Raw genomic sequence first — 23109 nt, 5'->3', positions numbered from 1 at the left:
CTCAGGAATAGAGCCTGTTGTGCTATAGGGAGCAGGAATCAGATGGGGGGGGGGGGCGGTGGTCAACAAAACTAATTCAGATCCTGCCTCGGGGGTACATCTGAATCTAAATTCTGATCTACAAAATGGGAAGCAATAACACCTTGCTGGGTTGTTGGAGAGTTAAATGAGGGAGGCAATGTAAAACAAAGCATTACTGCATTTTTTGCTTTGCACTGGGGAGAAGGTTATATTTATTCATTTGTTTAATGCAGAGAGCCTGGCATTTTCTTACAAATCCACCAGATGACGATATCAGATGTGTTATCATAATGAAAACATATGCCCTTCTTTCCAGTTGATAAAAACTTGAAAAACACGAACTGTTCCACTTGGCTTTTCCCCACAGCTGTTCAAGTCTTCTTTGCTTGGTAGGGATGGGGAAGGTCAGGTCCCAGCTAGGGAAATTAGGTGCAGAGGCTGACTTCTGTTTCCAACCTCTTTTTAGCCTGGGACTTTGGTCCATGTGCTTCTGCTGTGCACTCTCATTCTGTTCCCTCCCTAACTGGAAACTCAAAATCAACTCCCATACATACATATTTACTAAATGTGTAAAAACATGCACAGGAAGGATAAAAATGAAATTTAACATATTGGTTCCTTCTTTGGGGAGAGTGGGGAACAGGAGAATGGGATCAGGACGAGAGAAAAATACACAGGATGCTTTAACTGATATCTGTAATTTTTGTGTGTGTGTGTGTGTGTGAGAGGAAGATCAGCCCTGAGCTAACATCCATGCCAATCTTCCTCTTTTTTTTGCTGAGGAAGACTGGCCCTGGGCTAACACCTGTGCCCATCTTCCTCCACTTTTTTTATATGGGACACCGCCACAGCATGGCCTCACAAGTGGTGCGTTGGTGCGCGCTCAGGATCAAAACATGTGCCGCCAGCAGCGGAGCACGCACACTTAACCGCTACACCACGGGGCCGGCCCTGTAATATTTTATTTCTTAGAAAAAAGTATCTGAAGCAGAAATGTCAAAATGTTCAGATTTGATGGAGCAGGTGCTGGTCGCATAGCAAAATTATAGTATTTTATTATCGATAATTTTTTGTATGTTTGAAGTATTTCATAATTTTAAAAATTTCAGAGTTAAAAAAAAAAGATAGCAGCAGTCCAGGCGGTTAATCACCCTGTAACCTGTCTCTTCCCCACCTCTTTATCAAAGCCGAAGAACAAGTTCTCTTCCTGTGAGGTTGTCACTGTGTCCTCCACCTCACCATTGTCCTAGGCTGAGACACAGATTAACCAGCCCACATTGCGAGAGCATCTGAAAGGCCCAGAGAGGTCCTTGCTGCTCATCCCCCGTTCAGGCCCTGCATTCTGTGGTATCCATGACAGGAGCACTGACCAGCCCCTGGCCAAACATCTGCCGGGTGGGCTTCGACTACAGAGGCAAGCCAATTTGAGTAAGGAGAATATGTAAGCGTGACTGATCCCAAATCGTCTACACTGCCTGGGACTGCCATTGTCCAGACTCAGCTTTGCTGTAGCTGGCTTCACCACCTTGCTAAGACTTGGAGATCATTCTGGAAGCCGGGACCATTCTCCTCTCAGTGTAGCCTTTGAAACCTTCAGTTCTGCCCCAGTAGGGAATAAACTGATGTGATCAAGCAGCCAGGTCGTTCTCAGGACCAAGTCTCTTTTCCTTCCGCGATAGTCACTGCCTGGGTTTTTCTCTGGGTGTATCCAGTCTGACGGCTCCTTTTCCTCTGCACTGAGCACGCAGGCCCTTCAGTTCCCATTTCTGTCTGCTCCCTTGCAGGCTCTACCACCTCACGCTCTGGACCTTCCTCCTCGCCCTGGGGCACTTCCTCTCCGAGGTGTTTGTATATGGGACCGCGGCTCCCACGATTGGCGTCCTGGCACCCCTGATGGTGGCAAGTAAGCCTCCAACCACCCTAGACCCCCCACAGGAACTGGCCCAGCCCTAGAGCCGGGGCCGGAGAGCAGACCCACAAGGGTTTAAGAAAGCGCTGTGTTCACGTCTGTTCGCTGTTCTCTGTATTCAAGGTTTCTCAATCCTGGGAATGCTAGTTGGGCTCCGGTACCTGGAAGTTGAACCAGTATCCAGACAGAAGAAGAGAAACTGAGGCCACCCCCACCACCTCCAAGACTTCGTCTTCCACCTTCGCTGTCCTGTGCCTTCATCCTCTCTGCTCTTTAATTTCTTCTTCTCTGCTCTGTCATCAGCCCCTTTACCCATGTCTAGCCTTTTACATTTTGCTTTTTTTATTTTATTTTTTTGCGAGGAAGATCAGCCCTGAGCTAAAATCTGCCAATCCCCCTCTTTTTGCTGAGGAAGACTGGCCCTGAGCTAACATCCATGCCCATCTTCCTCCACTTTATATGGGACGCCGCCACAGCATGGTATGACAAGCAGTGCATTGGTGCGTGCCTGGGATCCAAACTCGCAAACCCTGGGCTGCCGCAGCAGAGTGCGTGCACTTAACTGCTTGCGCCACCGGGCCAGCCCCATACATTTTGGTTTTTGTTACATTTAATTATTTTTAAGATAAAACAGGCATACAAAGTAGTATACAACATGTATGTACAAGGTAAAGAATCATTTTAAAGTGAATACGCTGTACCTCCATCTAGATCAAGAAATTGCCAGCACCTCCGAAGCTCACTGTGTACCCTTCTCCCACCTCCACCTCTTCCAGGATCACTTTTCCAGCCTTCTGCCTTTTTCCTTTTATTTTCAATCCTTGATGGGAACACGTGAACTGTGAAACTTAAAGCTGCTGCCTCACCCAGAGCAGCTGACACCAAGGGCTGTTTTCAGAGGTCGTCCACCCATGTTGGCCTCCTCTCTGCTGCAGCATCCAAGACTCTGAATCATCCGAGGGACAGGCAGTTCTTCTGAGAAGGGCTCCTCTGTGAGTGAGCGTGGCTCACATCCTTGTATCTACACGTGGATCAGGGTTGGAAGAGTCGGAGCTGTTTTAGACCTTCTGTTCAGCTGTGTTTGTGTAACAAATTTTGTGATAAATAGAAAAACTCTTCTGTTCTGATCAGTCCTTGTACTTTGACCTCCCCTAAGCCAAGAGCGCTCATGCCCTCCTCTGAGCCCGAGCGAAGGAGAAGCACAGCTTTCCACGGATCAAAGACACCAGAGTGAGTAGGACAGCTCAGGACCCAGGCACACCTGGCTGCCTCCAGCCCCCTTTTTCACTTGCTCATTTCTCTTGAAGTCAACTCTTCCTCCTCTCCTTCCTCACCTTCAAGATTCTGAGTTCACAACTGCATAGTCAGGACCGTTTTTTGTTTTCTTCCTATGGAAGAAACAGATTCTTGAGAAAGCAGAGGCAGAAAACAGCACGAGGCAGCACAGAAGACACAGCTGCCTGACCCTGAAAAGGAGAACACTGACCTCCCAGGACAATGCGCTGAAGCGGACAGGTGCCCTCCAGACACAACCCGAGAGGCTCCCATTGGCTGGGCCTCCCACACAGTGTGTAGACTTGAGAGCCCATTCATTGTTTCAGCAAGTGTTTATCGAACACTTACTCCCTGCCAGACACATGGGAAAGAGACAGACAGCCCAGGCAATGTACCTGCTCCCATGGCCCTTACCTTGTCGTCAGGGAAACCTGATCAACAAGTCAACAGGTGAGAGAACAACTTCAGACAGTGATAAGGACTCTAGAAAACAAGGAGTTGTGATCAAAATGGGGAGGAGGGCATGCGTTAGATCATCAGGAAAGGCCTCCTGAGGAGGTGAGGTTTGAGATTAGACCAGAATGCCCAGACAGCAGATGTCTTCAGATATGAGGCAGGCGTTTAGGGCAGAGGGAGCAGCATCTGGAAGGTAGGACCAGTCTTGTTCAAGGAGTAAGATCAGTGTAACTATGGTATGGTGAAGTTAGGAAGTAGAAGGTAGGAGATAGGTCAGAAAGAGGCAGGAGACTTGTAAGGGATCATAGGAAGCTTAAAGTTGATACTTGAGTACACTGGGAATTCTCTATCAGTTAAGGCTCTTTAGGTGAAAGGAACAAAATCTACCTTAAACTAGCTTAAACAATAAAGATAACATTCGCTCACAAAACTGAGAAATTAAGAGGATATAGGCTTCAGGAATGGTTTGATCAGGACTCAGCTCCATTTCTCCACAGTCTTTTCAGCTTTGCCCTCCTGTGTTGGCTTCATCCTCACGCTGGCTTCCTTTATGGCGCCAAAAGTGGGTGCAGCAATTCCAGCCCTCACATTCCCACAATAGCACATCTAGAAAAATAGCCCAGTGATAAGAACTATCTTTCCCTTAGCAACTATTCAGGTAAGAAAAGGAGGCAGTAAGAAAAGCAATGATCTTACAGAGAGTGAACATTTGAGTGGAGATCCCCATGAAGCCCACCTAAGAAAGAATGAATGAAGTATAAGATGATTTGAATCCTTGAGGCATGCATCATAGAAGTATGATTCCAGAAAAATAAAGACCCCAAAGGATCTAAAAAGAGGACGTAGAGTATTTAGCAGACACTATGACTATTACATTTCTTTAACAGCCCAGGCTTGGCTCCCTTCCCAGATGATTTAGAGGAGAATGGTAATGTTGTCTCTCTCCAGCTAAGAATTGCTAACACATATGGTGCCAGAAGGCCACAGGCGCAGTGCAACTCTCTAGGGAAGAAACGTACAGAAAACTGACGGCAGCAGCACATCCAAGTGACAGCCATAAGGTAAACGCGATTGGGAGGGAGAGTGGCAGTAAGACAGTTTAGGAGAAAAATGGTAACAGAACTGCAGAGGCCGGGACCGCAGACTCCGGCCAGAGCAGGCTGCTGCGAGCTTGGGGTGATTGTAGAACAAACACCTCGGCCACCCTGTGAAGCAGAGCCAGAATCGACAGTGGGCTCTCTCAGCAGCCACACTCGGTGAACCGTCTTCATTTCAGGGTTGTTGCCACCAAAAGGGCTCTTCTACTCGCAACAAAGACAACCCAACAATCAAGAGACATGGTGGTAGGAGAGAAAGGGTTTTTTATTACAGCTTGCTAGCATGGGGGAAGATGGCTGACTAATGTCCTAAAGAACCATCTTAAAACTACAAAATTTTGAAGCAGTCATATAGAGCAAAAGGGCTGAAAAGGAGGGTCTCAGAATGTTGAACGTCTGGTATAGTAGTCTTTAAGATGCCACACCATCCCTTTCTCCTGTCACTGGTGATGAATACCAGCACGGGGCTCTTTCCCAGAGGTCGTTACATTCCTGGGAAAACTTAAAGAACAAAGTTATCACCTTATCGCAATAGAGAGGTCTATGTATAAGCCAGGGCTACAAAAATAGCAGAGCATGCATATTTCTCACAAGCAAGTGCTTATTTAGGCTACATGCAAACCAAAGCACTGCTGACAAGTAAAGGGGGGTGTCTGGTGGATCAGGGTCATTTACAGTTCCAACATGGCTCCCCTCTATAAGATGGCTTCCCTTATACTAGCTTATGTTAACCTTAAATTGGCTGTATTTATCTGAGCTGTTTAGGCGGCACTAACAGGGTCACGTGTTGGGCGTTGAGGTGCAGTCTCCCTTGTAGTCCAACAGTAACCTTGACAGCCCCGTCATTAAAAAATAACCTAGGTGACCAGGATGGTAACACCGCTTCTACGGAAGGGCATGGGAGCTGCACCTCCAGCCGTGACCCACCACCCCCGGCCCTTTCCCACACCTTAGTCCTCAGAAACGTGCGAGTCTCGTGGGGACTACTAAAAGCCATCTCTGCCCCACCAAATGACAAGGCAGACCACTTGAAGAATCTTTTATTGCCGTAAAACATCTGGTATTACAAATAGAAAATACAAATTGTTTTTAAAATAAAGCAATGGATTCAGTAAACATTTGGTTAACACACTTTAAGGGGCTGAAGAGTAAACACCTTTCTCCACATCAAAAAGTCAGGTACACTTTCTCTTCACCTCTCTTCCACCCCTACCTCACTCCCCCCACCAGAAGTGTCTGTACACACACAGCCCTGGCTCTCCTCAGGCAGTGGCCCAGGCACCCCAGCACCGCGGCCAGCACAGGCTGCCCCAACGTGCTGAGGCCAGGACAGTGGCCACAGGGGAACAGCACAGTGGTCATGACTGCAGCTCAATGCACAGGAGGAAATACCAACATGTCTTATTTTCAGGAGACACTACCCAAGCCCATGAGTAGAGCCAGACAGCAGGCTAGGCAGAGGAGGAGGTCAGCTTGAGATGGTTTAAAGGGAATCCCTTTAAATTTAGAACATCTGATAAAGATTGTTGCTAGAAGGTGGTGGGTGTGCAAATCCTGTCCCCACCAATGGTGGGGTACACTTAATTTAAGCCGACTCAATTCCCATTTCAAGGGCCTCCTTCCCTCTGCCCTTTCGTCTCATCGCTCAGAAGCAGCTTTGGGTTTCTCGGGCTGGAATGAATCAAGATTACTTTTCAGTAAGGTTACAGGAAGTTGGCTGGGACTTCCCTCCCTCCCTCCGGAGCAAACAAGTAATTAGGCCGATGACGGAGTTTCTCAAGGCAGTGTCCAGGTGAAGGCATCAGAGGTGACTGTGACACACACACAAGTCCCTGGACAAGGACTTCTTTTGTAGACAAGATCCTTCCCGTTCCCAAATCAAGTACCCGAGTTCCCAAATCCGGGCCCTCACAAACACACTCAGAAGGTGGCCCCAGCACCCTCACACACCTGGGCCGTTAGCTCTGCCAATTCGCTTTCTCCTTCCTGGCCACAACAAAGCTTTGCTCGAGTTTATTGATGTTTGGTTTGATCAGCTCTTAGGAAAGAGGGTTTGGTGACAGACCCCAAGGTTAGGCCAGGAGAATCTAGGCCCAGAGAGCCAATGGGCTTGTTCTGATGAAGCTGGTTCTGATGGTTCTCCCAGAGAACTTAGCAGTCAGTGTGATGACCCAAGAAGGACCCTCAGCCAGAGCAGCTGCCGCTCCTTAGAACTGGGCTTCTGAGGGTCATAAGACACTAGAAAAGTTAATGTCCTGATTAAGCTTCTTTCCGTGATAATTTCCCAGGCTTTCTCCGTAAGGGAGGAGGTGAAGAGGGAAGGCAGTCACCAGGCCAGGACTGACCCCACTGTCCTCCACCAGCCTCTCCCAACGCCAGCTCCCATGACCCGAAGGGGTCGGGGTCGGGATCGAGTCTGCATTTGGTGAAAGGTGCCCTTTTCCCTGACTACATAAGCTTTTGAGTGGGCTCCAGGAGGCACAGGCACTGCCATCCAACCCACAAATATTCCAGCCGGTTCCCTCCAAAAGCTGCTCCAGCGAAGACCTCTGTGCTGGCGGTGAGCTGTGCTGACGGAAGAGGTGGGGGGTGTTCGTGTTCCCTGAGTCGCCACCACCTTTCTCTCTCAGAAATGCTCCTCCAAGACGGTCGTGGGGGCTTTGCTGGTATGGCTCATCACCTCCTCCTCCTCCTCCTCTTGGAGTTTCTACAAGGCAAGACAAGCAGGCGGCCCTTTGGGTGAAGAGACACAGGACTCCACCCTGGCTGGAGCCGCTGCCTGTGAGTGACTGTATCCGTGGGAAACACAAGAGTCAGAGGCCACTCCGTGTCCCCAAGAGTGAACAAAGGGAACAAGAGAAAAGCAACCAGCCCCTGCCACAGGTGTGCTACACACACACACACACACACACACACACACACACACACACACACACACACACACACACACACACACACACACACACACACACACACACACACACACACACACACACACACACACACACCATCACAACATAAAGGAAAACACAGTCCAGCTTTCTGTGATGCCACAGCCACCACAAACCATCCCAGTCCGAGTGCCAGGTTCCACGCTCTCGTCCTCGCCGTGCCGAAGGCTAAAGGTCACCTGGACTGAGCATCAAGCAGCTGTCCCAACTGCCCGGTCTGCAACTCCCGCAGAATTTCCGACTACCCCCATTTGGAAGCAGCCCCCCAGGATGAGGAACATTATGATGATGTGCATGGAATGGATGCAACAGAGAATTTTTATAAAGGCAGGATGCCTAACAATATAAACTCAGTGGCTACAAATATGTCTATGCACTTTATGGATAGAAAAAAAGACTTTGGGTCAGTTTGGCTGTGGCTTTCCCAGGGAGGGGTGGCACAGGATTAGGAGAGTCTTCTGGGTCACACTTGTTAGGTGAGTTTAAATATGGAACTAAAGGAATTCCAGGAATTAAATATGGCCTGGAAATCATCCTCTAGGGCCCCCAGGTGCACACTGCCACCTTGCACATTTGTCTGCTGTTTTAAGGAACACTTTGCTGCTTAGCTCTAGTTAGCGAGAAGGCCTCGGGCCCAGGCACAGCCCTGCACAGTCCACACCACTCGGCTGGAGGAGGGTGTGCAGGGCCAAGCTGCAGTCCAGTCTCAATCCGACAGTGGTGCTTCTTCCCCAGGGAGTATCTCCGGGCCAGTCCCTGGCAGTGGCCACAGCTGTGGAAATCCAACCTTCGCATCCTCAGTCTTGCTAACCTTCTGGCACCAGGTCAGCCTCGGTCATGAGAAGCCTTCGCTCAGGCAACTAGCAGCCTACTTCAGTCAACCAGGCAGGCTCTATCTCTGCCACACACGCACACAGACACGCCTGCCTCCGCAGAGCCATCACCTTGAAATCGCAATCAGAAACCCAGGCTAGTGGGGAAGGAAGCACAGCCACTGCGTCTGTGGCTGAGAACTATCAGCTGGAAGAAAAATGGAAACCAAACCAAGATTTTCTTAGTCAGGCGTTACACCATCCCAGAAGTTCTGTCTCTTTTTACTAAAGCTATACACCTCACAGATTAGGAAGAGCAGCTCTGGATAGGTCTGCTGCGTGCCCTGCCTTCCCCTGGCTCTGATAATGAATTCGTGTGCTCTGTGCAGGTCTCGCTTACACTGACCGCCATGGGGTGTGTAATGATGGACGGGCTCCAGAGGAGGGATGCTCTGTGACAGCCCTGGCTTCCCTGGGTGTCAGCCCAGCATGACTCTGACTGCCCCATAACACTAAGCTGGCCCAGATACAAGTGAGGCCCAGAGACGCAGAGTGAGTTATCCATGGACACAGAGAGTTGAGCGCCAGCACCACACTCAAGTCTCGTATTCCTACTCAGTGCTATTTCCAATGCTCCGTACAGAAGGTGCCTGAGCCGACAGCTCCAACCTTGACTAACAAACCCGGTCCATGTGCACAAGGATCTGGCTGCAAGAAGCATGAAATACTGGAACAACCTAAACACTACACGAGAGGAAACGGAAATACGTTTATGTAGATATGAGGCTGTAAAATGCAACTGTGGAAAGGAAAGGCTGTCAAGCTATACTAAGTAAACAAGTAGGTAGAAAACCAAACGTGCACAAGCACACCCATAGAAAAGTGGGCTAAAATGTTCCTAGGTTGTCTCGGGGTGCAAGGACTGTAGGTGACCTTTACATTCTTCTTGTTTGACTATATCTGCCAACGTAAACACAGATTCTAAAGTAAACACAGCAAAATCCCATATCACTTGACACAATATGTCACATTCCAAATTGAAACCTTTTCACGAGAAATCTATCCCGTTTTATTACGGGCATTTTGTCCCAGGCCCACTATATAGTCACCAAAGTGTTGCAGATCATTATGTTTCCTTGTACATGGCACAGGGGAGCGCCCGTCCCCACAGTGGCAACACCATGACCTCACCCTGGCTAGAGAACAGCGTTTCTGCTCCAAGGTGTTCCCTGTCTCCCCACTAAATTTTTCCTGTCCTACGCCCCTCCCGCCACATGCTGCCCACCGCTGCCTGCCAACTCGAGAGCCCGATATCAGAAGACAAATGGTAAAGAACTAAAGATCATCACCTGTCTGCCAACATGTATCCTTAAAATGCTAAATATACCTCTTTCAGATAAAATTATTTTTTTAAATTTTTTTGCAGAGGAAGATTCACCCTGAGCTAACATCTGTCGCCAGTCTTCCTCTACTTTTTCTGTGGGTCGCGGCTACAGCATGGCTGAGGAGTGGTGTAGGTCCATGCCCGGCATCTGCACCTGTGAACCCAGGTTGCCAAAGCGGAGCATGCTGAACTTAACCAGTACACCACGCGGCCAGTCCCTCACATACCGTTTTTTGCCTTAGAAAACTGGCAAAGATTTTTCAAAATGGTAAATACTCAGTGTTGGCACTCATACACTGCTATAGCATATAAATTGGTAGTATCGATGGTACTTTTCTAGAGAACAGTTTAGCAATATAACAGGGCCTTAAAAATGTGCTTGACCGCTGATTCATTTCTCAAGGAAATACTGTGCTTAAGAACATGCACAGGGGCCAGCCTGGTGGCGCAAGTGGTTAAGTGCGCGTGCTCCGCTGCGTCGGCCCGGGGTTCACCGGTTCGGATCCCGGGCGCGCACCGACCCCCATGCTGTGGCAGCGTCCCATGTCAAGTGGAGGAAGATGGGCATGGATGTTAGCTCAGGGCCAGTCTTCCTCAGAAAAAAGAGGAGGATTGCCAGATGTTAGCTCAGGGCTGATCTTCCTCACAAAAAAAAGAACATGCACAAAAATTCAGCTTCCAGGACATTAATCACAATATTGTTTATAACAACAACTAGAAACAACCTTAATGTCCATGGACAGGAAAACTGTCAAATCATGGTTTATACATGTGCACTCATTAAACATGGTGCATTCATTAAAAGTATGTTGTAAAAGACTAATGACCTGATACAGTGTTCACAACAAGTAAAGAAACAGAAGATTCCATTTTTGTGTAAAAAAATATATATATATATCCATGGATATATATTATATGTGGCTATAGATGAGTATAAGTACATGGAAAAACACAGCATCTCATCTCTAGATGATGCTATTACAGGGTATTTTTAAATTTTGTACACTTTTCTGTCTTTTTCAGTTTTTCTACAAAGAACATGTATTACCTCTGTAATAGGTTTTAGGTGTTTGTTTATTTTTTAAGAAATATTCCACTTTTACTCCTTCTAAGATTTGATATTCCTTTCATATAGCTCAGATTTGATACTTAACATTTTGGTTAAAATAGTTCCCACCTGGTTGGAGCAGATGGGAAACACTTTTCTGTTCTAGATCATACTCCTGGTCCTGTCCCCTTCTACCACCATCAGGTCCTGCTTCCTGAACTGTCCTTTTAAAGCCCTACTGGCTCCATTGGCTCCAGTCCTCCGTCTCCATCCCACTGCCTAAGGGGTCGTCACATGCCAGGAGAGCCACTGCCTTGGGGCCATCACCACCAGGACAGAATGGTCGAGCCTGGCTTCCACCTTTGCTCTCCAGCCACTGACCCCAGGCTGAAAGCAGCAGAGCCAGGGCCTCAGGACTTGTGTCAGGATCTGGGGTGGACACTACTCAGCAGACTGTGACAACAGTGATGTGCTCTGGGGACCAGAGCAGGGAGGCCAGGAGAAGGGCAGGAAGTGGGAAAAGAGCCCGGGAAAGAGCAGCAGAAAAGCAGTGCTGAAACACCCACTGAGGAAACTCTCTGGGCGCCATGTTTGTGAGTTGCATTGGTTTCACAGCCACCACGAAACCAGTCCACTTCGGGAGCTCCCCCAACCCCCACCCCTGCTGCCACATCCTCAGCCAATGCCCAGAACCCAGAACTCTGCCCAGCAAGCTCCCCCATACTCACATTCTCAGGGGTTTCCTTATTCGCTTTCTGCCTCCGGAGATCTGCCTTAATGAATGCTGAGGTCGAGGGATCAAGAAGAAAAAGCAACAGAGACACAGAGTTATGAAGCCGACCAATGGTCAAGTTCATCCAAGAGAGGGAGGCCTCATTTTCCTTATGGTCACAGGTATCCCAGACCTACTTCAGATATCCCAGGGAGCTGGGGGTACCATCAGCCAACTTGATAAAAATTGGGGATCACTGCTGTCCCTGACAGGCAGAAGCCAATGATGACACTGGCCTTCATTTATAGATCACTTATATTTGCCACGGAGTTTGCACACACTGCTCTAATCCTCACAACGATCCCCATTTTACAGATGAGGAAAGTGAGGCTCCCAGAAGTTGGTTCACTTGGCCAAGATCAAACAGCTGTGGAGGTCAGAGTCACAGTCTGGGATTCAAACGAGGGTCTTTTGGCACCAAAGCCCATGCTCATCCCACCAAAACATGCTACTGCCTCCCGAACAGATTTCCAAATAAGCCGTTCCCGCTGCATGTGTGCCCCCAATCTGTATGCTCATTCAAGACCCTGGGGGCCGGCCCAGTGGCTTAGCGGTTAACTGCTCGCGCTCCGCTGCTGGCGGCCTGGGTTCGGATCCTGGGCGCTCACCGACGTACAGCTTCTCCGGCCATGCTGAGGCCGCGTCCCATATACAGCAACTAGAAGGATTTGCAACTATGACATACAACTATCTACTGGGGCTTTGGGGGAAAAAATAAATAAAATTATAAAAAAAAAAACAACGACCCTGGGGTCCCAAATTGCCAACAACCTAAGCCCATGGGCAGCCTGAGTGTCATCTTGTCCTGAGGCTCCAACTCACCAGTGAGGGCTACTCCAAGGGTGAGGAACACACACAGAAAGATGTTCCCAGGCATGGGTCCATAGTTCTCGATAATCTGGTCCTGGGAGGTGATGAAAATGATCCCAAGTACCTGGAAAGGCACAAATAAGAGTGGAAATAAGCGCTCAGCCAACTAGCCCAAGGGGGAACTGAGCTGCCACAATGCAATGCCTGTGCCAGCCAGGCCGGGCAGGGAAGCAAGAGCCACTGCTTTGGGGCCACTAAATGAGAGCCTTACCTGGGGAGACACGTTGAGGAAGCCAGATGACATGGCTTCTGGTTCTGGGTATGTGAGCTCCACAGCAAACTCAAATCCCAGCGGGATATAGCCAGTCATAAAGAAGCTAAAGCCAGATCACAGAAACGAGGTGATAGAGAACTTCCAGAACAAGAAGGATGGGGAGCCCACCTCCTCCCTTAGAACTTTCCTGTTTGTTTCTCCCCATCAAGACATGCCAGGCCCTTGAATGGATCAGGGCATCGCCTCAGTGGCCATACCAAGGAAAGACAGACCCCTACAGGCCAGGAAGAGGTTCATATGGAGGCTTTCTGTTCAGGAGGCCCTCGGGGGTCCCTGCTTCTTCTCTGTCCAGCCATCAATTACACACAGAGTGAGCATTTACAGAGCGGGTGCGGTTGCCTGGAGTGTTCAGACATCAGCTAAGAAATTCTGTGTCCTGGGCCAGCCCCGTGGCTTAGCGGTTAAGTGTGCACGCTCTGATACTGGCGGCCTGGGATTCGGGTCCCGGGCGCGCACTGACGCACTGCTTGTCCAGCCATGCTGAGGCCGTGTCCCACATACAGCAACTAGAAGGATGTGCAGCTATGACATACAACTATCTACTGGGGCTTTGGGGGAAAAATAAATAAAATTATTCAAAAAAAAAAAAAGAAAGAAAGAAATTCTGTGTCCTGGGTACACAGGCCCTGTGCTGGGAGGGAAAGTTCCCGGATATTGAACAGCATCTCCATGGCTCTCGGGGACCTGAAAGGAAGAGCTCTGAGTCCTCCTTATTTCCCTCCCTCCAGAGAGTCGCCAGCTGAGAAGGACTGAGTGTGTCTGTCTGTCTCTGTCTCTGAATCTCTCTCTCTCACACACACACACTCATGTAGTGCCTACAGGAAAATAATTGGGAGGTGTGGCTGAGCAGAGATTCCCATGGGAAGGGTACTGTTTCCTATGCTTTCTCAAACAACAGGTCTAGAAAATTACAATTCTCATTTTTTATATCTACACCACACTTCTTGCTGCTTTCACATCTGTTCTCTCTCTCAATCCTTCTAACAACTTGACGAGGCAGGCCACTCATCTTGATTTACAGATGAGGAAACTGACTCGCAGAGCCGTTAAGTGATGGGCCTGTGGTCTAATAGATAGCAACAGAGCTGAGACCAGGACCCAGACTTTCTGACTCTCGGCCCTGTGTACTTTCTGTGACCCCGTGTTGTCCCAGGCAGAGCTAAAAAACATTTCCTAGCCTCCCAGAGGTGTGTGAAGGAGATCCTACATCCCAACAGCATGGATGGGCCTGGGGGCCCCAGGTGGCCTTTTGAAGTGCTGCAAGGAAACAAGACCTCTGGGGGCCGGCCCTGTGGCTTAGTGGTTAAGTGCGTGCGCTCCGCTACTGGCAGCCTGGGTTCGGATCCCAGGGCGTGCACGGACGCACCGCTTCTCCGGCCATGCTGAGGCCACGTCCCACATACAGCAACTGGAAGGATGTGCAGCTATGACATACAACTATCTACTGGGGCTTTGGAGGGAAAAAATAAATAAATAAAATCTTAAAAAAAAAACAAGACCTCTGGGCACCATGTCCACATGCATCTCCAGAGCTCAGTGAGAAGGCAGCAGAGGGATCAATATAGCTTCCTAGGATGGCAGCAGCTCTAGAAGCCATGAGATGGTGCTCCCCAGTTAAACGGGTTAGAGGTGAAACTTACCCCATTGTGCCAGCGGTGATGAACACTACCCACAGGTGTCCCAGGTTCAAGGTGAATGTGTACAGCACCATGCCCACCAGGGTCATGATATAGACCACGAGGGTTGTCTCCCTACAAGCAGAGGCAGAAAAGTTGAGTCACACAATTCCGACTTTAACAGGATCATCCATCCATCCATCCATCCATTCATTCAATCATTCTACAAGTATCTGTGGGGCACCTGCTGTGTGTCAAGCCCTCTGCTGTGTGCTGGGACATCTGCTCTCACGGAACTTTCTGTCCATGAGGTTGATGGACACTGAACCAACGATCACACAAATAATTACTGAATTACATCGTGGTCACTGCTACAAAGGGTAAGACCAGGAAGTACGAAGCTGTCTTGCTGCACGTGCATTCTCCTCCTGCACAAGCCTCTCAAAAACATCGAGCTGCAGCTTGACTTGTCATGTCCTACCCACAAGCAATAAGGTCCAGCCCTTTCCTTTCCTCATCCCGCACCAAAAAACCAAACAGGACAACATCAGCTCTGGTCAGGCGGCAGTGGCGTGCAGAACTCCCCCAGAGGCCATCCAATTCTGCTTGTCTGCTTTGCCCCAAGCCCCACGACAATGCTGGGCAGTGTGCCTTTTCGGTTCTCTCTGTGGTCTCTAAGTTCTTCCTGTCGCCACGTGCACAGGTCCAGCACAGCTTTTCCTGCAGAATTTGAGCCACTCTGCTCCAGACAGCAGAACTAAGAGAACATTCTCCAGCCCTGAACTAAGTGCTTGACTCCAAAGCCAGAGTGAGAACCCTCTGCCCTCTCCCTGTGACACTTCCCTTTGTCTGTCCCCTCAGAAGGACCATCAGCAACGTGCTGGTTTCTGTTTCGGGCTCACCCTGCTAGTCCCCTCCACACACGTCTCCTCCCGTGCGGCCCAGGCAGGACTCTGCTGCAACCCCGACTCCTGCAGCTGGACCTGCATTCCTCTCCCTGCCCTACTCACTGCAGGGCCCGGGCTCCACACAGCCCTCCGCCCTCCTGCCCGAACATCAGGACTCAGAGGATGAAAGCTTACAGGCTTCAGTCCTCTCCCCGAAGTCAGAAACACGGTGGGGGCGCCAGGAGACGTAGACTATGGTTATGTCCAACTGATACTGCACTTACTGGGTGCCAGGCATTCTGTCAAGCACTTAACAGACATTTATGATTTCCCTCAACCCTCACAAAAGCCCTGCAAGAAATGCATGGCTACCCCTAATTTTACGAATGAGGAAACTGAGGCTCAGACCAGTTATTTGTCCAAAGTCACCCACTGAGTAAATGCAGAGCTGGGATTTGAACCCAGAGCTGGGATTTGAATCCAGCACTTTTTCTACCACTGCACACAGGAATACTAATATACCGTGTGGTTGCATCTTTGGAAAAGCTTAAGGTCAGAGCCTCTGAAGAAAGCCCCTCCCACCTGGTGCTCAGAGCAGCTGCTGAGGGTACATGAGCTTCCCCATCTCCCATCCTGCTCCCCATCCAAATCCCCCCCCCCCCCCCGCAGAATGCAGCTTCATGGACACCAGGCTCTCTCGCTGACCCACAAGCTCATCTTTGCCATATTTATTTAAGCACAGCTTCATCTCAAACCACTGACCCATCTAGAAAAACCGTCAGTAGTCCTAGCCTGAGATCAAGCAACCTGACCACCCAATTTCCAGCCTCCAAACCAAAGGGAACAAATCTGGGAGCCTTAGGGAGGGGGGAACTACTGCCGAAATGTCCAGATCACAGAGCCCTCTCCTCCTTTCTCTGCCTGCGTAGCAGTGCCGACAGAAGAATGTCTCCTGTTGACTGCAGGACTGAGACATCAAGTGACACCAGGAACTGGTGACGACAGGTTCTGAAGTGTCCTCCCCAGCCCTTTCCTTCTATTTTCTAGTTCATCTGAATCATCTGGCTGCCCACGTCCCAGCCCAGCCGACAGTCAAATCCCTCCCTTCTCCTGCCACAGGGCAAGCCCTGGAAAAAGGGACACTGCTGTCCACTGGTTTGGGAGTGGCCAGTCTTCACTGCTCTTGTGTCTGGCTGAAGCAAGCAACTGACAGGTGGCAGAGACGAGATGGCAGCCAAGCTCCACCAGCAGTAATTAAGCCGAGCCAGGCTCCTCGTCGTGCTCAGCCAGGCGGCCACAGCCCCAGGGATTGCCTCAACTGGCCCTGGACTAGGGCGGCCAGAGTGAGACCTGGTCTGACCAGAGCCTCACAGAAGCGGGTTTGTGTGGAGAGAACAGCTCTGCTACTGTCTGTCGCCTCCAGACCCTGGGAACTTTGGAGGCCTTGACAGTGTGGCCCAGAGTACCGCCATGCCCCAGCGCTGGACAACCCTCACAGCTACGCTGTGGGCCAGCATTAATTGAGCACCCAATGCATGCAGAGCACTGGAAAGACACAACAAGAAGGGAAGGAAGTTGGGCCTCTGTTCTCCAGAGCCTTTTCTCCAAGGATCACTACAGAATTGAGCCATCTGGGTTGCTTTTTACAAATGCAGATTCTCCTACTGAATTGGCATCCTGAGGGTGGGGCCCAGGAATCTGTGTTTAGAACAAGCATCCTGGATTAGCCTGGCATACGCTAAAATCTTAGTGCCTCTTAGAAACTCACTGGACATTCAGGCCCAAAGCACATCCCAATATTTACCAATTACACCAATGAGGTGTAAGCAATTGCAAGACAATACTGCAGCCCAGAGGAAGCACAGAGCACCTTGTTAACCCACAGGGTCCAAGAGGGAGTCATGGGAACAGGGCAGTGGAATCACCTCCTCACCTCTGGTCCTTGGACCTTCCACAAACTTGCCAACTGCTGACATTTTTCCACGTTCATTTTCATTTCTCCCTCATGCGCACCTTCCCCAGATGCTTGGGGGGTGGGACTGGAGAAGATATTGTACTTCATGTCCTCCATCTCCAGTCTTCCCAAGATCCCAATGGGGTGGGTACTCTTTCCCTCATTTTATAAATGGAGAAACTGAGGCTAGGAGAAGATAAATTTCAACTGCCTAGGTGACCACTCAGGCCCCCAGCTGCCGCACGCAAATCTTTGGAGCCGTATTGCTAATGAATGTGTCATTTCAAAACACTGGTCCCCAGTTCTCAGTCCAGCAGGAAGTTACTTACTTGTAGGTCTTGATCCTATCCAGCCAGATGCCTGTGATCACAGCCCCGAGCATTCCCGCAATGATGATGGTCAGGCCGATTCTTCCAGCATTCACTTCTTCCCCCTGGGAAACCACAGCCCTGACGGTCACTCAGCGAGGGGACGAGACACCGGGCAGGGCACAGTCACCACAAGGCAAAGGGGCAAAGGCAAGTAATTCAGGCTCCATTAGAGCCAATTCTCAGAAAGTACCAGGGAAGATGGCCTGTAGGAAGCTACCAGTTGGCAGAGAATCCTAGAACAGTGCTCCTCCCAACGTAATATAACCCTGGAGTGTGAGCATGACACTGGATGCCGGGGAGAACAGAATTCTGTCCTTGGAACCACTTTTAGGTAGATTTTTTAAGAAATTTAATCCTTACAGCAACCCTTTTATTTATCATTATTCCCATTTCACAGAGGGGGAAACTGAAATACGTGTATCCAAACCTTCCATACTTAGGATTCTTTGAGCTATCAGTGCCAAAGGAATACGCAGATAATAGTTACATATTTTTGAGCGCTCATTATGAGCCAGACACCATGGCGAGGACTTTACGTCATCATCTTATTTAATTCTCATAATTCCCCACCATAAAGTTGGGAATCAACATTCCCCAATTTACAGATAAAGAAACTGAGGCACAGTGAGATTAACCTATCCGCCCAAGGTCATGAGGCATTTATTAAGTGCAGAGCTAGGATGTGAACTGAGACCTGTCAAACTCCAGAACTGGAACACTCAGCCACAGTGACCCACCACCTCCCAAGGGCCCCTCGTCCTTTCAAAAGAGGGCTAGACATGGGATTCCTGACTCCAGGACACTCAGAATCCCACTCCCAGTATCCAGCCCTCACTGACTCTGGAAACATTTAAAAATGCTTTCAGTTGAGCAACTAAGATTCAAAATTAAACCTTGCACATGTTTTACAAATTAAATATTCCATATGTGATTCTATATGTATATATGCTTACCTACTGTGTTGCCAGGCACCAGGCTCTGTGCTTTACATACATATAATGGATATAAATGTACATATACACACACGATATTATTTACTTTCTAATCCTACAAGTAATCTTTCATTATGATTATGTTCCTTTTGCAGAAAAGAGAATGAGAGCTCAAAGAGGCTAACTCGCTTGTCACACAGGTTAGTACCACCAGAGCTGGGGCTGAAACCCAGGGCCATCTCCCTTCAAATCCCATAAGCATGCCACCGTACCATGCTACCCAGAGCTAGGGAGAACCAAGAAGTAACTGCTGCCCCAGCTCCCACCAAGACAGACTCAGAAATCGCATTCTCTCTGGGTCCAGCATGCTTAGGGAACTCCCTTACCGGGTAGTGCAAGATCACCATGCGATTCAGCAGAGTGGACAAGGCATAAAAAGCACCAGCATTCAGACCTGAAGGAGGGAGGGAGAAACACAGCATTAGGGTCAGCCTTCCGATGGGGCCAGAGCTAAGTTCTCCCCTCGTAGTTAGGGAGGTTAGAAATCCTCATCCTCGTTGCTACGGTGAGTGGTGTCCTCAGAGAAGAAAAATTGAGGGCCTATGATGCCACTCTGCAGTGTTTCTCAAAGAAATACTCCAAAACAACCCAAAGTAACCATTCGAACCTTTTCTTGGCCACACACCATTGCCCTCTGATCCCTTTAACTCTGCCCTGGAAACACAGGCTCTAGAAAGTATTACTCGTGGGTCAGAAACTGTCTATATTCCTCTTAAGTGTTGGCTAGACCTACGGGGTCAGTAGAACCACTGGACACCTTCTACTTCCTCCGGATGACCTTTCCCCACTCTAGACTGCTCCAGACCTCTGAGCTCTAACACCACACCCTCCACAGGTGGTTTCTCACCTCTTTCCCCATCCCTCTTTCAACTTTCTTCTCCGATTCAATGTCACACAAAATTTTTTTTTTTTTTAAAGATTTTATTTATTTTATTTTTTCCCCCCAAAGCCCCAGTGGATAGTTGTATGTCGTAGCTGCACATCCTTCTAGTTGCTGTATGTGGCACTCGGCCTCAGGATGAACGGAGAAGCGGTGCCTTGATGCGCACCCGGGATCCGAACCCGGGCCACCAGCATCGCAGCGCGCGCGCACTTAACCACCAAGCCACAGGGCCGGCCCACACAAAATTTTATATTTGAAACCAGAAAGGACCCTAAAGAGCATTTAGTTGACTCTCCTAATTCATCGACTCATTGAACAAATAAATGGGGCACCTAGAATATACTGTAAGAATCTGTGTCCTTAGAGAATGAGGCCATTTGTCCAAAGCCATACAGTGAGCTAGTAACTAAGATCAGACTGGAACTGACCCAAAGGAGACAGTGCCTCCTGCCCTCCCTTCATAATAACAGTAACGATGGTGATGATGATGATGGTGGTGGTGGTGGTGGTGGCAGCTGCACAGACTTATGCACTAGACACTGTTCTAAGCGCCTTACAATCCTTATAACAACCCTAGATGGCAGGTAATATTAACGTCCCCATTTTGTAGATGAGAAAAATGCACACAGGGTTTAAAAACAAATACACAGGCCATTATGTAATGGCCACCAGGGGTCTTTTTAACTTTAACTACTTTGAGGTTCACAAGACTACCACCGCACACTTGACATTAGATCCACTTAGAAAGGTATAAGACAGCTCGCGGGCAGGGCAGCCCCAGGAGTTGCTCTTCAATGGAAGCAGTCCATAGAACCCCAGTCCATGGAGCCATCCAGAAGCTGTTCTCTTTGGCCCTCAAGGTGATGGCTCAGGTGGAGGGAAAGGGAGACATGGCAACCCTGGTTTAACACCTCACAGGAGCTACTATTGCTTGTAACGACCCCATAGCCATAGCTTCCAGGGTCCCCATAAAGGACAGGCCAATGGAAAGAGTCACCGTACTCAGAGAAGCACCAAGAATGGCTTCCTACCAGATAGGAAAAGGCCTCCCAGTCCAGCTGCAGTCATCTTATCCCAAGAGGTCGTTTTTATCATAAGCAACGTTGCCTAAATGCAGTTGACTTACCCCCTTATCAGGTTTCCAGAGGAACGAGATACAAAGTTCAGTGAAGGCCAGATTCTCAGAAAAATGGGAGAGGAAGTTTTGTTTGCCATTCCCACAATCCCACAGGTAGTAAGAGGCAGGGCTGGATTTGAACCCCAGACCCTATGGCTCCAGAGTCCTCGATCTTAATGACTCTACTTTACATCCTCACAAAACTGATTCTCTGGATTTCCCCAGCTCAGGGGATGACAATTTCGCGTCTCAGCCTCTTCTGGCAGGTCGCCTCAGGGATGCAACAAGGTTGGGCTCAAAGCCGCCTCCTGACTGGCACAGGGCCACAGTGGGTTGGCAAACCCAGAAGTGTCACCAAATGTCGCTACAAGCTGATGGTCATGAGGACTCGGAGGCTCTCAGCAACTTCTGACACAACAAACGTACCTGACTAACCTTCATACCACACACCCAGCCACTTGGAAATTCCATTCCTGAGTCAAGAGGTCCCACAAGGAGATGTGTTCCTGAAAAGGGGGGTGGGGAGGAGCGGGGGCAGGGAGAAGGATGGAATCAGCCCTCTTCCTGCTCCTCACACCTCCCTCAGCCTCTGGGCCTCACACTACAAGGGGCAAGAGGAGGCTCCAAGTCAAGCTCAGCTTCGGGGGGATGAGTGCTCTCAGCTGGGGGCCCGGCTGGGATGAACAAGGAGGGCAGAATCCACAGGAAGGGAGGGAGAACTGGAGCAACCCCACCCCCAACACCAGCACTTTCGTGACGCTGAAAAAGGCAGAGGGAAGCAGTCCTCAGCTGGCTGACCTGCACTACTGAGGGAGCAGCTTCTCGGGGCTGGAGGGTTTAGGGAAATCAGCCCCACATCAGCACACCAGGAGCTTGTTAGAGATGCAGACATTCTTAACCCCGCCCCAGACCTTCTGCTGCAGAAACTCTGGCAGTGGGGCTGGCAATCCCCGCTGAGACAAGCCCTCCAGGTAATTCTGCTCTTGCTCAAGTTTGAGACCCACTGGCTCAGCTAGATTAGTGTAATTTACCAATAGTCATCCCAGGCCACCAGACATGGTTCAACAGCACAAACCACTCCACTGCACAAATCAAGGGGTCGGTGTCCCCACTGGAGGGCAGGGATGAATGCGTGCTCTGCCCGGTGTGTGAGTCCCTCTCACAGGAAGACAGGTTACTGTTATACTCGGGTATGACTGTCCCCAGCAAGGTAAGCCTGCCGGGTCAGGGCCGTACTCCTGTGAGAAGATGACCCCTCGCCGAAAGGCCAGGTTATCCTAGTTTCAATCACCCAGTCACTGAGGAGATGGACTTTAGGAAGGCAGAAAGGACGTGCCATCACTCTGAGTTTCTCTCCTTCGTCAGGACAGGTTTTTTCAAACTGTGGTCCAGAGACCACTGGCATTAGAAGTCCTTAGAGTTTAAAAATGCAGATTCCTAGGCTCCACCATGGACCTACTAAGTCCGATTCTCCAGGAACAGGGCTAGAAATCTGCATTTTAAAAACAATAACAACAAAAAACCCTGGGCATTTCTTAAACTCACTGGAATACAGAACCAGGCTCCCAGGAGCTGGGGTTAACATGGAGGCCACTGGGATGGGAAGGGGCTTCAAGACCATGAGAATGACCCATAACACACCTACTTTAGAAGTTCTCAACCCTGCTGCCCACCAGAATCACCTGGAATGCTTGTTAAAAGCAGATTCCTAGGCCCCAACCCAGACTTTCTGAATTTGAATTTGCAGAAGAGAGGCAGGGAAACCTATGCACACATTCAACCAAGCACCCCAGGGCATTCTGTCCTCAGGGAGCTCGGGAAACACTGATCCCAGATCCTATCCCTGGGTTCTGGCTACTCTGTTCATTTCCCTTCTGTCCTTCCTGAACTTGTAGTAAACCCTTGTTTCAAAGGGCCAGCCTGACCTCAGCAAAGCTCCAGGGAATCCGGAGGATTTTTATACCCATTCTGAAGCCAGGATCTTAGAAGGGGCGCAAAGCCCCCTCCCTAGGCCCATGTGGGTGGGGCAGTGGTAAAGTGCCTGAGTGCCCCCAGGAAAGTTATCCCCAGGACACACTTGAGGCTCTGACTTCAGATGCCAACACTGGCAGATTATTCAGAAGCATAGCTAGAGGCAAGGCTGGGGGATAACATGGAAAAGTATTCCCTTTGAGGACATTCTCTAGAAGAGGAGAGAAGAGGAGCCTTTTCAATGATTCTTTTTAACTCGGCCGTTGTTACACCATTGATGAAAAGACATACGAGGAGGCCATGTGAAAGCAAGTCCTAGAGACACAAGGAGAAGGTAGCCAAAGAAAGGTTCTTTCCTTCACCCCACCCCACTGCTCATACACATCACCAGCCCTGCCCTACACAGACTCTGGTAGACCTGAGGAGAATCTGGCTCCCGCCCTGCATCT

The 23109-nt window shown here is 49.5% G+C and overlaps 1 protein-coding gene and 1 long non-coding RNA gene across 13 annotated transcripts in view; one reads left to right on the top strand and one right to left on the bottom strand.

Annotated features, from left to right (window-relative positions):
* Positions 1-23109, top strand: part of LOC106801216 (uncharacterized) — a 79106-nt gene that overhangs the window by 29682 nt on the left and 26315 nt on the right. For 2 of the 10 annotated variants that reach the window (XR_015556139.1, XR_015556138.1), the window contains one exon: positions 2054-3057. The exons of 3 other annotated variants lie outside the window; for them this stretch is intronic. This is a non-coding gene — a long non-coding RNA (uncharacterized LOC106801216). Of the gene's footprint in view, positions 1-1208; positions 1739-1805; positions 1925-2053; positions 3656-4609; positions 5807-11157; positions 11281-18784; positions 18804-23109 lie in introns of those variants that run through there. 5 more of the 10 variants (XR_015556136.1, XR_015556137.1, XR_015556148.1 and 2 more) reach the window with 5 other exon arrangements.
* The window catches only part of LOC101389270 (choline/ethanolamine transporter FLVCR2-like), a 42025-nt gene continuing 24698 nt past the window's right edge, over positions 5783-23109 (bottom strand). The window contains exons 4-10 of one of the 3 annotated variants that reach the window (XM_004426377.3): positions 19016-19083; positions 17656-17759; positions 14510-14620; positions 12807-12912; positions 12548-12659; positions 11682-11737; positions 5783-7465 (exon numbers count right to left, since the gene is read on the bottom strand). In XM_004426377.3, coding sequence (XP_004426434.2) covers positions 7385-7465; positions 11682-11737; positions 12548-12659; positions 12807-12912; positions 14510-14620; positions 17656-17759; positions 19016-19083 — 638 coding nt within the window. In that variant the 3' untranslated portion in view covers positions 5783-7384. Of the gene's footprint in view, positions 7466-11375; positions 11738-12547; positions 12660-12806; positions 12913-14509; positions 14621-17655; positions 17760-19015; positions 19084-23109 lie in introns of those variants that run through there. The other 2 variants (XM_087448154.1, XM_087448155.1) reach the window with 2 other exon arrangements.

The sequence above is a fragment of the Ceratotherium simum genome, chromosome 24 (assembly GCF_057802395.1).
Source record: "Ceratotherium simum simum isolate JZ-2026a chromosome 24, ASM5780239v1, whole genome shotgun sequence".
Taxonomy (NCBI): Eukaryota; Metazoa; Chordata; class Mammalia; order Perissodactyla; family Rhinocerotidae; genus Ceratotherium; species Ceratotherium simum.
Note: the sequence above shows the minus strand (reverse complement) of the source record. Positions and strands in the feature narration are given on the sequence as shown.